Raw genomic sequence first — 16,087 nt, 5'->3', positions numbered from 1 at the left:
TTTTTGCCTTTTCATACTGTTCATGGGGTTCTCAAGGCAAGAATACTGGTGGTTCACCACTCCCTTCTCCAGTGTACCACATCTTGTCAGAACTCTCCACCATTACCCGTCCATCTTGGGTAGCCATATATGGCGTGGCTCATAGTTTCATTGAGTTAGACAAGGCTGTGGTCCATGTGATCAGTTTGGTTAGTTTTCTGTGACTGTGGTTTTCAGTCTGTCTGCCCTCTGATGGAGAAGGATAAGAGGCTTATGGACGCTTCCTGATGGGAGAGACTGACCTGAGGGGGGAACTGGTTCTTGTTCTGATGGACAGGGCCGTGTGCAGTAAATCTTTAATCCAATTTTTGTCTCCTTAGGTAGGTTTATTCCTAGGTATTTTATTATTTTTGTTGCAATGGTAAATGTGTTTAATTCCTTAGTTTCTCTATTTTTCGTTGCTAGTGTATAGGAATTCAAGTGATTGCTAGGTATTGATTTTTTTATCCTGTGATTTTAATAAATTCACTGATTAGCTCTAGTAAATTTGTGATAGTATCTTTAGAGTTTTTCATGTACAGTATCAATGCCATCTGCAAATAGTTTTTCTTCTTCCTTTCCAAACTGGATTCCTTTTACTTTTCTTTCTTCTCTGATTGCTGTAGCTAGGACTTTCAAAACTGTGTTGAATAATAGTGGTTAGAAAGGGCAGTCTTGTCTTGTTCCTGATCCTAGAGGGCATGCTTTCAGTTCTCACTGTTAAGATTATGTTTGCTATGGGTTTGTTATAAATGGCCTTTATTCTGTTAAGGTAGGTTCTTTCTGTGCCCATGCTTTGAACAGCTTTCATCATAAATGTGTGCCTCACGCTTCTCTGAGCTTCTGTTGTTGTCAGTTGCTAAGTCTGACTGACTCTTGTGATCCCATGGACTGAACAAGCCAGGCTTCTCTGTCCTTCACTGTCTCCCAGAGTTTGCTCAAACTCATATGCATTGAGTTGGTAATGCCATCCAACCATTTCATCCTCTTGTCCCCTTCTCCTCCTGCTCTCAATGATTCCTAGCACCAGGATCTTTTCCAGTGAGTCATATCTGCATCAAATGGCCAAAGTATTGGAGCATCAACATCAGTCCTTCCAATGACTATTCAGGGTTGATTTATTTCCTTCAGGATTGACTGGCTTGATCTCCTTGCTGTCCAAGGGACTCTCATTAGTCAACTCTAGCACCACAGCTCAAAAGCATCAACTCTTTGGCGCTCAGCCTTCTTTATGGTCCAACTTTCAATCCATCCATGACTACTGGAAAAAACATACCTTTGGCCATACAGACCTTTGTTGGCAAAGTGCTGTCTCTGTTTTTTAAATACACTAAGTTTCTCATAGCTTTTCTTCCAAGGAGCAAGTGTCTTTTAATTTCATGGCTGCAGTCCCCATCCACAGTGATTTTGGAGCCCCCAAAATAAAGTCTTTCACTGTTTCCTTTTTTTCCCATCTATTTGCCATGAAGTGAGGGAACCAGGTGCCATGATCTTAGGTTTTTGAATGTTGTTTTCACCTTCATCAAGAGGCTTTTTAGCTCCTCTTCACTTTCTGCCATTAGGGTGGTGGTATCTACATATTTGAGGTTATTGATATTTCTCCCAGAAATCTTGATTCCAGCTTGGAATTCATCCAGCCTAGCATTTCACATGAGTACTCTGCATGTAAGTTAAATAAGCAGGGTGACAGTATACAGCCTTGATGTACTCCTTTCCCAAGGTTCAAACAATCCATCATTCCATGTCCAGTTCTAACTGTTTTTTCTTGGCCTGCATACACATTTCTCAGGCCCCAGGTCAGGTGGTCTGGTATTCTCATCTCTTTAAGAATTTTCCACAGTTTGCTGTGATCCACACAGTCAAAGGCTTTAGCACAGTCAGTGAAACAGAAGTAGAAGTTTTTCTCGAGTTCTTTTGCTTTGTCTGTGATCCAGCAGATGTTGGCAACTTGACTTCTGGTTCCTCTGCCTTTCCTAAATCCAGCTTGTACATCTGGAATTTCTTGGTTCACATACTGTTGAAGCCTAGCTTGAAGTATTTTGAGTATTACCTTGTTAGCCTGTGAAATGAGTGCAGTTGTGTGGTAGTGTGAACATTCTTTGGCATTGTCCTTCTTTGTGATTGGCATGAAAATTGAACTGTTTTAGTCCTGTGGCCACTGCTGAGTTTCCAAATTTGCTGGCATATTGAGTGCAGCACTTTCACAACATCATCTTTTAGGATTTGAAATAGCTCAGCTGGAATTACATCACCTCCACTAGCTTTCTTCATAATAATGCTTCCTAAGGCCCACTTGAGTTCACACTCCAGGATATTGACTCTAAATGAGTAACCACATGATCATGATTATCTAGTCTTTAAGACCTTTTTAGTACAGTTCTGTGTATATTTGTCACCCTTTCTTAATATCTCCTGCTTCTGTTAGGTCTATACCGTTTCTGTCCTTTATTGTGCCCATTTTTGCATAAAATGTTCCCTTGGTATCTCTAATTTTCTTAAAAAGATCTCTAGTCTTTCCCATTTTATTGTTTGCATCTATTTCTTTGGAGTATTCACTTAGGAAGTTTTTCTTCTCTCTCCTTGCTGTTCTTTGGAACTCTGCATTCAGGTGAGTATATCTTTCCTTTTCTCCTTTGCCTTTCGTTTCTCTTCTTTTCTCAGCTATTTGTAAGGCCTCCTCAGACAACCATTTTTTGCCTTTTTGCATTTTATTTTCTTGGGGATGGTTTTGTCACCACCTCCTGTGCAATGTTACAAATCTCTGTCCACAGTTCTTCAGGCACTCTGTCAGATCTAATCCCTTGAATCTATTTGTCACTTCTACTGTATAAGCGATTTACATTATAAGGGATTTACATCATAAGGATTTGATTTAGGTCATACCTGAGGGACCTTATGGTTTTACCCACTTTCTTCATTTTAAGTCTGAATTTTGCAATAAGGAGCTCATGATCTGGGCCACAGTCAGCATCAGGTCTTGTTTTTGCTGCCTGTACAGAGCTACTCCATCTTTGGCTACAAAGAATATATACTGAATGATTTCAGTATTGACCATGTGGTGATGATGTCCATGTGTAGCCTCTTCTCTTGCTTTGTTGGAAGAGGGTGTTTGTTGTGACCAGTGTGTTCTTTTGGAAAAACTGTTACCCTTTGCCCTGCTTCATATTGGGATGAGACTTGCATGCCTGGGAGGAAGTTGTGAAAAAGGAAAACTTCCTACATCCTCAGAAGCTTCTTCACAGGTGGGGAGATCAGCTGGGACAGAAAGGGAGCTTTAGAGGCTAGTATCACCCGATCTGATTCTGTACCAGCTGATCTCAGGATTAGGAACCTTTCCTCTTTCACATCTTCCTCCCGGGCTGGCAAGTACCATCCCGATTTCTTTTTCTTTTTTTCTGGTCCTACCTGGTTATGTGGAGATCTTTCATGTAATTTGGGGTGTTTGGGATATTCTACCAGCATTCCAAGATTTCTATGAGAACTGTTCAAGATGTAGGTGAATTTTTGATACACTTGTTGGAGAGAGTGAGCTCCATGTCCTTCTATTCTGCCATCCTGATTGGAGTCCCCTAGAAATCCCTTTTAAAAAATTGATTCTCCTATAACAAAGTTTCTAAATTATACTTCTGCCTTTTGTTTTGAAGCTGGCTTGCTTTTATTTATTTCTATAATTTCCTGATTCAGTAAGTAAAAGATACTTGTGACAAACTTATTCTGATCTGCTTCATTGAAAAAGTCAATGAAGTGTTAAGATTAGGTGAGCTAACCATTTATTATTGGGTTTAAAAATCACTGTATCAGTTATTTAAGAATGTGTGATAATTTGGATTTTTTTGGCCTAGGGCTTATATAAGGTAGTTTTCTGAAATAATTTTGTAATATGGAAAGCTTTCTTTCTGATTCATTAGTCTTCTGTTTTTTTTTTTTCTTTTGCTGTATGTAAACTATTTAGAAAGCTTTATTTACAGATATTTTTAAGTATTATACATATGTTCTGCTGCTGCTACTGCTACATATGTTCTAAACATTAGTTGTTTTTCTTGTATAAAGTGGGATAGCCTACCATACTTGTATTTCAAGGCTTCCCTGATGGCTCAGTGGTAAAGAATCTGCCTGCCAGTGCAGGAGACGTGGATTCAATCCCTTGTCCGGCAAGATCCACTGGAGAAGGCAATGGCAACCTACTCCAGTTTCTTTCCTGGGATACAGTCCATGGGGTCACAAAAAGTCAGACACTGAGCAATGACAGCAAAACTTGTATTTCACTTGTGAGAATTTAACTTTATAGAATCCTTTAAAAAGGCTTATTGAGGTGAATAGTATTCTATAAAAGTCAAATTGTTTTTGTTATGATAGGTGTGTTAGAAGAAGCGAGATTTTTTGGTATTGACTCATTGATTGAACACCTGGAAGTAGCAATAAAGGTAAGTTTCTTTTTACATTAGCCAAATAATATATTTATTGTAACTGTCTCCCAGAATTCTACACTAATTTGTCAATATGTCTTCAAGAATTCACAACCACCAGAGGATCATTCACCCATATCTCGAAAGGAATTTGTCCGGTTTCTGCTCGCCACTCCAACCAAATCAGAATTGCGTTGCCAGGTAGTTGAAGCAGATTTTACATGAGTTATTTGTGTCAGTAAGTCTGTGAGGGAAGTTTTAAATTCTTCTAGGAATTTTTTTCTTACCTTATTTTCTTTTTTCATGCAAGATATATTTTAATTATGGGTCATAGCATTGAGTCAGTCCCAAAATGGTTAGCATAAAAAAGAGATGTAATAGTCTTTTACTGTTTAATTATGCCTCATACAGCAGTTTTTGGTAGTGCATAGAAATTCCAACAATTAAAAAGTCAATTATTTGTACAGCTGTTATGTATGATCAGTCAGTGGCAGTGGAAGATACTTATACTTTTATGTGTTATAGCAATAACGATATTAAAAACTGCAATACTCAGTTTTAACAATATAACGTTCTTGAATTATAGAATTAATAACATAAGTACAATTTATTAAAAATAGTGATCAACAGGTGCATGACCAGCAGAGATCTATCTTTTTAGCAACTTCTGCACATAAATGAGGCATAGCCAAAATGCATTCTAATGTTATATGTAAATCGAGTGACTTTTAAGACTCCATTAAGGATACTGATTTTATATATCTGAGTTCCATTTGATGATGTTTTGTAATAGACTCCAAGTGACTGAACTGCCAATTACTTCTATAAACCACGGTGCTTAACTATTTTGGTTAAATTAAATACAACAGATGGTTTATATATTGTGACCATTTGTGTTTTTTAATTTTAGGGTTTAAACTTCAGTGGTGCTGATCTTTCTCGATTGGACCTGCGATACATTAACTTCAAAATGGCCAATTTAAGTCGCTGCAATCTTGCCCACGCCAATCTCTGCTGTGCAAATCTTGAACGAGCCGATCTCTCTGGATCAGTCCTTGACGTAAGAATCATCTTTGGTTACAAGATAAAATTAAAATTTTAGTCTATTGAACACTCTCAAAGAGCACAAATTACACCTCTCTCTTAATGAAGCTTTTACATCAGTTTACTAGGTTGATGACAAAACTTAAGGTTCTGAAAGTGAAATGGGTTGGTTTTGCAACTTTGAGATGCTTTATTAAATATCCACCTATAAAGTATAGCAACTGATAAGAAATTAAATCTTGAAATTAGATACCAATCTCCTCAACAGGTTATCAGAACTTCTATTTTCTGTGAATTAATAGGGTAAAGCTGGAAAGAACCTTGGAAAGTATAGAAATAGAATAGAAATAGAAAGAACTTTCTATTCCACATAATTTCTGGAATAGGAAAATGTTATTTCTCTGGGGGTATTTGGCAGATACGTTAAAACAAATGTGGTATGCAGCAATCTGTAAGTTAGCATCTTGGTGATTCTCTCCTTCTACATATATATATGCGTTTACAAGTATTTGTGTGTGTGTGTGTAAGTGTGTATCCGTATGTGTATGCATGCATTTATATAACAGATAACCTATTTGAGGTGAGAGGATATATGTAAAAGCAACAGTGAAATGTAACTTCTAAGAACTTTAAGTTGCTTAATATCAAGGTCCATATCTGTGTGGAGTGGATAGCCATTCCCTTCTCCAGGGGATCTTCCCAACCCAGGGATTGAACCCAGGTCTCCCGCATTGCAAGCGGATTCTTTACCAGCTCAGCCACCAGGGAAGCCCAGGAATACTGGAGTGGGTGGCCTATCCCTTCTGCAGCAGATCTTCTCAACCCAGCAATTGAACTGGGGTCTCCTGCATTGCAGGTGGATTCTTTACTAGCTGAGCTACCAGGAAAGCTCTTTCAATTAATAAGACCTAATATATTAACTTGCTTGTAGTAGTCATTGAATAAGTGTTTATTAAATTTTATAATTTTGGCTTTATTCCTTAGTTGCAAGGTGTTTTTCTATGAAACTTAGATCTAATAACAAAATCTGCCAACACACATTTCCATTATTTTTACCCTGCTTGTTCCATGTTATGATGGAGGATCAAACTGAAAAACAACATAAGCGAAACACTAACACTACAAAGGGAAGGACCTAGCTTTCAAATTCTGAAATGCTGAGAAACAGTTTGGTTGGTTTCTGTTAGGGAATGGGGAAAAAGATAGACTGGATCATTAAATATAACTGGTTCTCTATTTTGTTTAATTATAGCATTACTGTGAGCCTGAACCATAATTTTCTTCTCTTTAAATGCTTGTTCTACCCATATTGTGTCATTGATATGAAGGCCAATATACCTATTTATCATTTGTTTATAATTTTTTTTATTTAAATGTAGTTGATTTACAGTATCATTTGGCATTCAGGTGTATAGTACAGCAATTCAGTTACATATACATACACTGTATATGTATGTATGTATACATACATATATATATATATAGTCCTCTTCAGATTCTCTTCCCTTAATACGTTATTATAAACTGTTGACTACAGTTTCCTTTGCTACACAGTAGGTCCTTGTTTGTTGTTTTGTATATAGTAGTGTGTATATGTTAATCCCAACCTGCTAATTTATCCCTCCTCCCATCCCATTTTGCCCATTGGTAACCACAGATTTGTTTTCTATGTCTGAGTCCCTTCATGTGTAGGAAACAAGTTCATTTGAGCTTCCACATATAAGCAATATCATACATATTTATCTTTCTCTGGTTTACTTCATTTAGTATGATAATCTCTGGATCCATCCATATTGCTGCAAATGGCATTTAAAAATTCTCTTTATGGCTGAATAATATTCCACTGTGTGTGTGTCTGTATATACCATAGCTTCTGTATTTGTTCATCTGTCAATAAACACTTAGGTTGCTTCCATGTCTTGGCCATTGTAAATAGTGCCTCTATGAATACTGGGGTGCATTTATATTTCTGAATTATAGTTTTCTTCAGATATATGCCCAGGAGTGGGATTGCAGGATTATATGTAGCTTTAATTTTAGTTTTCTAAGGAACCTCCACATTGTTCTCCATAGTGGCTGTACCAGTTTATGTTCCCAGCAGTGTAGGACAGCTCCCTTTTATCCATACTCTCAACCAGCATTTATTATTTGTAGATTTTTTGATGGATGATGGCCATTCTGAATGGTATGAAGTGATACCTCATTGTAGTTTTGATTTGAGGTTCTCTAATAATTAGCAATGTTGAGCATCTTTTCATGTACCTGTTTGCCATCTGTATGTCTTCTTTGGAGAAATATCTGTTTAGCTCTTCTGCCCATTTTATGATTGGGCTGCATGAGCTGTTTCTATATTTTGGAGATTAAGACCTTGGGGGTGCATGGTTTGCAGATGTTTTCTCCCATTTTATAGCTTGTCTTTTCATTTTGTTTATGGTTTCCTTTGCTGTCCAAAAGCTTTTAATTAAGCCCCATTTGTTTATTTTTGTTTTTATTTTCATCATTCTATTCATTTGGAAATGAATCCAAAAAGATTCTGTCACGATTTATGTACAGGGGTGTTATGTCTATGTTTTCCTCTAGGAGTTTTATAGCATCCAGTTCTACATTTAGGTCTTTAATTAATTTGGGGTTTAGTTTTGTATGTGATGGTAGACACTGTTCTAGTTTCCTTCTTAAGTAGTTTTCCAGTTTTCCCAGTACCACATGTTGAAAAGACTCTTTTTTTCTTCACTGTATATTCTTGCCCTTTTATCATACATTATTGACAATAGGTGTGCGTTTATTTCTGGGTTTTCTATTCCATTGATCTATATTTCTGTTTTTGTGCCAGCACAATACTGTTTTAATTACTGTGGTCAGGGAGCATGATTCCTCCAGCTCCAGTTTCTTTCTCAGTATCTTTGTTGTTGTTGTTCAGTCGCTCAGTAGTGTCGTAACTCTATGTGACCGCCATGGACTGCAGCGCACCAGGCTTTCCTGTCCTTCATTGTCTCCCAGAATTTGAGCAAACTTCTATCCATTGAGTTGGTGATGCCATCCAACCATCTCATCCTCTGTTGCCCCCTTTTCTGCCTGCCTTCAGTCTTTCCCAGCATCAGGGTCTTTTCCAGTGAGTCAGCTCATCACATCAGGTAGCCAAAGTATTGGAGCTTTGGCTTCAGTATCAGTCCTTTTGATGAATATTCAGGGTTGATTTCCTTTAGGATTGACTGATTTGATATCCTTGCTGTCCAAGGGATTCTAAAGAGTTTTATCCAGCACCACAGTTCCAAAAGCATCAGTTCTTCTGTGCCTTCTCTATGGTCCAACTCTCACATCCATACATGACTACTGAAAAAAACCATAGTTTTTATTGAATTGGACCTTTGTAGGCAAAGTGATGTCTCTGCTTTTCAATACACTGTCTAGGTTTTTCCATAGCTTTTCTTATAAGGAGCAAGCGTCTTTTAATTTCATGGAAACAAACACAAAATCTAATCCAATCAGGAACAGAATGGTTGCTCTCAACACTGATGCTTCTCTGATGTACACCTTGATACAGAGACAGACCTTCAGTTTGCTTGATACTACACTTTCATCTTTTCATCTTCCCTGAGAAATCTCAGCCCCCATATATTTGACCCCTTATCCCAAGCACCTCTCTTTTTCAACATTCTTCCTGCCCGAAGTCTAACCTCTTTGGTTAAATGTTTGCAGAGACAAAAACATGGAAATGTCTCACTTTGGTTGCTTTCTTAGTTTCCTTTATCAAGGTTAAGATAAAAACCTCACACTCTATCATCTTGTCTCCTTCTGTCCTTGATAGTACCAAAATAGATAGATTCCACTAATTTTTATGCTAGTCTTCCAAGTGAATCATAATTCACTTGTAAACCAGTAATTCCCTTGTCTGAACATCTTTCTGTTTATTCATTCTGTCCTCTTGTTTCTTCTACCCGTTTGTGAACACAGCAGAAATATTTGAGATAAATATACAGGAGAAATGGAGCTATGTAGATTTCCACAGCAGATTCTCACTTGACTTAGAATAAAATTCAAGCCCCTGACCAAGGTGCCCACAGACCTTCATAAACTGGAACCCACTGCATCACTGAGAATGATCCACATGATCATTCTGGCCATGTTCCCTTCACTAACTGCATCCTGGATAGAGGACTGCCCTTCCAGCTAACCAAACAGCTGTAGCAAGAACCAATCTGCTTACTTAGCAGGGGCTACACTGGAATTCCCACCATTCCCAGGAACTCTGCTGGTCTTAAGAGATTCTTTTATTATCATAACTTGGTCAGAGAAAGTGGACACTCTTTGGGTCTCCAGTTCTATAAGCCCTTGTCACCTAGCATATCATATTTAGGTACCAGGAGAGTATTAGTAGGCTATTCATTGGGTTATCTCAGTTTACTTAAAAAATTATAAAGATACACAATACTTACGTGCTACTGTACATAAAGCAGATAAACAAGGTCCTACTGTAAATCACGGGAATTATATTCAGTACTAATTTCATGGCTGCAGTCACCATCTGCAGTGATTTTGGAACCCAAAGAAAGTCTGTCACTGTTGCCATTTTTTTTCCATCTATTTGCCATGAAGTGATGGCAGATATCTTTGATGATGATGATCCCATGAAGTGATGGGAGTGAATGCCATTATCTTAGTTTTTTGAATGTTTGGTTTTAAACCAGCTTTTTGCTTTTATCTTTCACTTTCATCAAGAGGTTTTTTAGTCCCTCTTCGCTTTCTGCCTTTAGGGTAGTGTTATCGACATATCTGAGGTTACTGGTATTTCTCCTAGCAGTCTTGATCCCAGCTTGTGATTCATCCAGCCCAGCATTTCGCATGATGTACTCTGCATATAAGTTAAATGAGCAGAATGACAATACACAGGCTTGAGCCCTTGCCAAATTTTGAATCAGTCTGTTGTACCATGTTGGTTCTAACTGTTGCTTCCTGACCTGTACACAGGTTTGTCAGCAGGCAGGTAAGGTAAAGGGTCTGGTATTCCCATCTCTTGAAGAATGTTGTGAAAGTCACAACATTCAAACAAAGTTTGTTGTGATCCACACAGTCAAAGGCTCTAGCTTAGTAAATGAATTAGAAGTATATTATTTTCTGAAATTCCTTTTATCTATGATCCAGTGGATGATGGCAATTTGATCTGTTTCCTCTGCCTTTCCGAAATCCAGCTTGAACATCTGGAAGTTCTTGGTTCATGCACTGTTGAAGCCTAGCTTGAAGGATTTTGAGCATTACCTTGCTAGCAGGTGAAATGAGCGCAATAGTGTGGTAATTTGAACATTCTTTGGCATTGCCTTTCTTTGGGATAGGAATGAAATCTCTTCCAGTCCTGTGGCCACTGCTGAGTTTTCCAAATTTACTAGCATATTGTGTGCAGCATTTTAACAGCATCATATTTTAGGATTTGAAATACCTTAGCTGGAACTCCATCACCTCCAATAGCTTTGTTTGTAGTAATGCTTCCTATGGCCTAATTGACTTCACACTCCAGGATGTCTGGCTCTTGGTGAGTGACCACACCATTGTGTCTGGGTCATTAAGACCTTTTTTGTACAGTTCTTCTGTGTGTTCTTGCCACCTTCTCTTAATCTCTTCTGCTTCTTTGAGATTCTTATGTTTCTCTCCTTTACTGTGCCCATCTTTGCATAAAATGTTCCCTTGGTATCTCTAATTTTCTTGAAGAGATCTCTAGTCTTTCCCATTCTATTGTTTGCTTCTAATTTTTTGCATTGTCCACCTAAGAAGGCTTTCTTATCTCTCCTTGCTGTTCTTTGGAACTCTGCATTCAGATAGGTATATCTTTACTTTGCTCCTTTGACTTTCACATCTCTTCATTTCTTATTTATTTGTAAGGCCTACTCAAGGAGCCATTTTTCCTTGTTGCATTTCATTTTCTTGGGGATGGTTTTGATCACTACCTCCTGTACAATGGTACAAACCTCCATCTGTAGTTCTTCAGGCAGTCTATCAGATCTAATGCCTTGAATCTAGTTGTCACTTCTACCGTATAATCATAAGGGATTTAATTTAGGTCATACCTTAGTGACCTAGTGGTTTTCCCTACTTTTTTCAATCAAGTCTGATTTTTGCAGTAAGGAGCTGATGATCTGAGCAATAGTCAGCTCCAGGTCTTCTTTTTGCTGGCTGTGTAGAGAGAACTTCTCCATCTTTGCCTGCAAATATTCAATCTGATTTTGGTATTGACCATCTGGTCATATCCATGTGTAGAATCATCTCTTATACTGTTGGAAGAGGGTGTTTGCTGAGACCAGTGTGTTCTCTTGGCAAAACTCTGTTAGCCTTTGCCTTGCTTCATTTTGTACTCCAAGGCCAAACTTGCCTGTTATTCCAGGTATCTCTTGACTTCCTACTTTTGCATTCCAGTCCCCTAAAATGAAAAGGACTTCTTTTTTTGGTGTTAGTTCTAGAAGGTCTTGTAGGACTTCAAAGAACCATTCATCTTCAGCTTTTTTGGCATTAGTGGTTGGGGCATAGACTTGGATTACTGTGATGTTGAACGGTTTGCCTTGGAAATGAACCAAGATCATTCTGTCATTTTTGAGACTGTACCCAAGTACTGCATTTTGGACTCTCTTGTTGACTATGAGGGCTACTTCATTCCTTCTAAGGGATTCTTGGCCACAGTAGTAGATATAATGGTTATCTGAACTAAATTCACCCATTCTGGTCCATTTTAGTGCACTGATTCCTAAAATGTTGATGTTCCTTCTTGCCATCTACTGTTGACCACTTCCAGTTTACTTTGATTCATGGACCTAATACTGGATTTCCCAATATTTCCAATGAAATATTGTTCTTTACAGCATTGCACTTTACTTTCACCACCAGACACATCTACAGCTGGGCATCCTTTCTGCTTTGGCTCAGCCTCTTCATTCCTTCTGGAGTTTTTCTGTACTCTTCTCCAGTAGCATATTGAACACCTACCTACCTGGGGTTGTGGTGGGGGGTGCCGCAGAATGGTTCCTCCTTCAGTGCCGTATCTTTTTGTCTTTCCATACTGGACATGGGGTTCGTCAGGCAAGAATGCTGAACTGGTTTGCCATTCCCTTCTCCAGTTGACCACCGTTTGTCAGAACTCTGCACCATGACCTGCCCTTCTTGAGTGGCCCTACATGACATGGCTTATAGTTTCACTGAATTACACAAGGCTGTGATCCATGTGATCATTTTGGTTGGTTTTCTGTGATTATGATTTTCATTTTGTCTGCCCTCCGATGGATGAGGACAAGAGGCTTGTGTAAGCTCCTGATAGGAGGCACTGTCTGTAGGGAAAACTGGATCTTGCTCTGGTGGGCAGGGCCAGTGCTAAGTAAAACTTTAATCCAGTTTTCTGCTGATGGTTGGGACTGTGTTTCCTCCCTGTAGTTTGGCCTGAGGTGGCACAGTCCTAGAGTCTGTAGTCTCTGTCATAGGCTATAGACTCTATGGTAGGTATAAAGGCAGCCTCCTCCAAAAGGACTTATACCAGCATGCCGTGCCTCCCAGGACTACAGCTAGCAATGCCCTTGACTCTGCAGCAGGCCACTGTAAACCCATGCCTCTGCTGCAGACTCCCAGACACTCATAGGCACGTCTGGCTCAGTCACTTGTGGAGTCCCTGCTCCTTTCTCCTGGGTCCTGGTGTGCAGGAAGCTTTTTCTGTGCCCTTCCAGAGTCTCTGTTTCCCCGGTCCTATAGAAGTTCTGTAATCAAATCCTGCTGACCATCAAAGTCAGATTCCCTGCCCCTTTGCCAGATCTCTGTGTTGAGAAGTCTCTTGCAGGGCCTAGAACTTTCACAGGAGTGCAAGAACTTCTTTGTTTTAATTTTTCTCCAATTTGTGGATTGTCCACCCAGCGGCTCTGTGGTGGGGCTAATAGCGACCTCCTCCAAGAGGACTTAGGCCACATGCCGTGCCTCCCAGGACTGCTGCTGCTAGTGCCCCTGTCCCCGTGGCAGGCCACTGCTCACCATGCCTCTGGAGGAGACACTCATACACTCATAGGGAGGTCTGGCTCAGTCTCTTGTGGAGGGTCACTGCTCCTTTCCCTGGGTCCTGGTGTGCACAGGGTTTTGTTTGTTTCCTCCAAGTCTCTGGGGAGTGTGAGGTTTGATTTTAAAACTGATTGTGTCCCTCCTACCATCTTCTTGCCACTTCTCCTTTGTTCTTGGACATGGAGTATCTTTTTTTGTGGGTTCTAACATCCTCCTATTGATGGTTGTTCAGTAGCTAATTGTGATTTTGGTGTTCTCACAAAAGACGAGCGCACTTCCTTCTAATCCACCACCTTTGGTGTCTCTGTGGCTTTGGCTACTTGGGATCTTTTGCACCTCCATGCAAATTTAAAATTTGTTCTAGTTCTGTAAAAAATGCCATTGGTAATTTGATAAGGATTTCATTGAATCTGTAGATTGCTTTAGGTAGTATGGTCATCTTGACAGTATTCTTCCAGTCCAGAAACATGATATGTCTTTTCATTTGTTTGTATCATCTTCAATTTCTTTTACTAGCTTCTTACAGTTTTCTAAGTATTAGTCTTTTACCCCCTTAGATATGTTTACTCCTAGGTATTTTATTCTTTGTGCTGTAGTGGTAAATGAGATTGTTTCCTTTCTTTTTCATTGTTAATATATAGAAATATAATAGGTTCCTGTGTATTAATTTTCTATCCTACAACTTATCTGAATTTATTGATGAGCTCTAGTAGTTTTCTGATAGCATCTTTAGGATTTTCTGTGTAAAGTATCATGTCATATGCAGACAGTGATAGTATTACTTTTTCAATATAGCTTTTTTTCCTTTTTCTTCTGATTGTTGTGACTAAGACTTCAAAACTGTGTTGAATAAAAGTGGTGAGAATGAATGTCCTTGTCTTGTTCCTAATCTTAAAGGAAATGCTTTCAGCTTTTCATGACTGAATATGATGTTAGCTGTGGGTTTGCCAATATTTATTATGTTGAGGTCAGTTCCCTCTATGCCCACTTTCTGGAGAGTTTTTTTTTTATCATAAATGCATGTTGAATTTTATCAAAAGCTTTTCCTATATTGATTGAGATGATCATAAGGTTTTCACTCTTCAGTTTGTTAATGTGAATCACAGTGATTGGTCTGTGGATATTGAAAAAATTCTTGAATCCCTGTGATAAATCCCACTTGATCATGATATGTGATCCTTTTAATGCATTGCTGGATTCAGTTTGCCAATATTTTGCTGGGGATTTTTGCATCTGTGTTCATCAATGATATGTTGTTGTTCAGTTGTTCAGTTGCTCAGTCGTGTCTAACTCTTTGCAAGTCCATGGAATACAGCAAGCCAGGCTTCCCTGTCCTTCACCGTCTCCCAGAGTTCACTCAGACTCCTGTCCATTGAGTTGATGATGCCATCCAACCATCTCATCCTCTGTCGTCCCCTTCTCCTTCTGCCCTCAGTCTTTCCCAGCATCAGGGTCTTTTCCAATGAGTCGGCTCTTCACATCAGGTGGCCAAAGCATTGGAGCTTCAGCATCAGTCCTTCCAGTGAATATTCCAGGTTGATGGTTCAATTCTCACATCTGTACATGACCATTGGAAACACCATAGTTTTGACTAGAGGGACCTTTGTGGGCAAAGTGATGTCTCTGCTTTTTAATATACTTTCTAGGTTTGTCGTAGCTTTTCTTCCAGGGAGAAAGAATCTGTTAATTTCATGGCTGCTATCACCATCTGTAGTGGTTTTAGAGCCCAGCAAAACAAAGTCTGTCAGTGTTTTCCATTTTTCCCCATGTATTTGGCCATGAAGGATGTGAAGTGACTGAATGCCACGGTCTTAGTTTTTTTAATGTTGAGCTTTAAGCCAGCTTTTTCACTCACCTCTTTCACCTTCATCAAGAGGCTCTTTAGTTCCTCTTTCTTTAGGGTGGTTGTCATCTGCATATCTGAGATTGTTGATATTTCTCCCAGCAATCTTGATTCCAACTTGAGCTTCATCCAGTCCAATATTTTGCCTAATGTTACTCTGCATGTAAGTTAAATAAGCGGGGTGACAATATACAACCTTGATGTATTCCTTTCCCAATTTTGAACCAGCTTGTTGTTCCGTGTCTGGTTCAATATCATCAGTGATATTGGCCTATAATTTCCTTTTTGTGTGGTATCTTTTTTCTTTTTCATATTTTAGTTTTTATAATTTGTGTTGGTTTCTGCCATAAAGCAACACGAAACAGCCATAATGATACATGTATCCCCTCCTTCTTGAGCCTCTGTCCCCTCCCCTGATCCTATCCCTCCAGATTATCATATAGCGCCAAACTGGTCTCCCTACAATATACAGCAGCTTTTCACCAGCTATACATCTGACACATGATAGTGTATATATGTTGATGTTTCTTTCTCTATAAGTAAGTCAGAAAGAGAAAAACAAATATAGTATATTAACACATGCATCTGGAATCTAGAAAGATGGTATTGTGTTATCTTTGATTCTGGTAGCAGGGTGATGCTGGCCTCACAGAGCTAGTTTGGAAGGGCTCCTTCCTCTGCAGTTTTTTGGAAAAGTTTCAGAAGGATAACTATTAACTCTTCTCTAAATGTTTAAAGATGTTTAATACTCCTGGACTTC

At 38.9% G+C, this 16,087-nt stretch overlaps 1 protein-coding gene across 2 annotated transcripts in view; it reads left to right on the top strand.

The window, feature by feature from the left end:
• The window catches only part of KCTD9 (potassium channel tetramerization domain containing 9), an 81,423-nt gene that overhangs the window by 52,199 nt on the left and 13,137 nt on the right, over positions 1-16,087 (top strand). For both annotated transcript variants that reach the window (XM_005210290.3, NM_001102269.1), the window contains exons 7-9: positions 4,375-4,442; positions 4,530-4,625; positions 5,335-5,484. In XM_005210290.3, coding sequence (XP_005210347.1) covers positions 4,375-4,442; positions 4,530-4,625; positions 5,335-5,484 — 314 coding nt within the window. The remainder of the gene's footprint in view (positions 1-4,374; positions 4,443-4,529; positions 4,626-5,334; positions 5,485-16,087) is intronic.

The sequence above is a fragment of the Bos taurus genome, chromosome 8, assembly GCF_002263795.3.
Source record: "Bos taurus isolate L1 Dominette 01449 registration number 42190680 breed Hereford chromosome 8, ARS-UCD2.0, whole genome shotgun sequence".
NCBI classification, from domain to species: domain Eukaryota; kingdom Metazoa; phylum Chordata; class Mammalia; order Artiodactyla; family Bovidae; genus Bos; species Bos taurus.
This window is presented reverse-complemented; position numbering and strand designations above follow the sequence as displayed.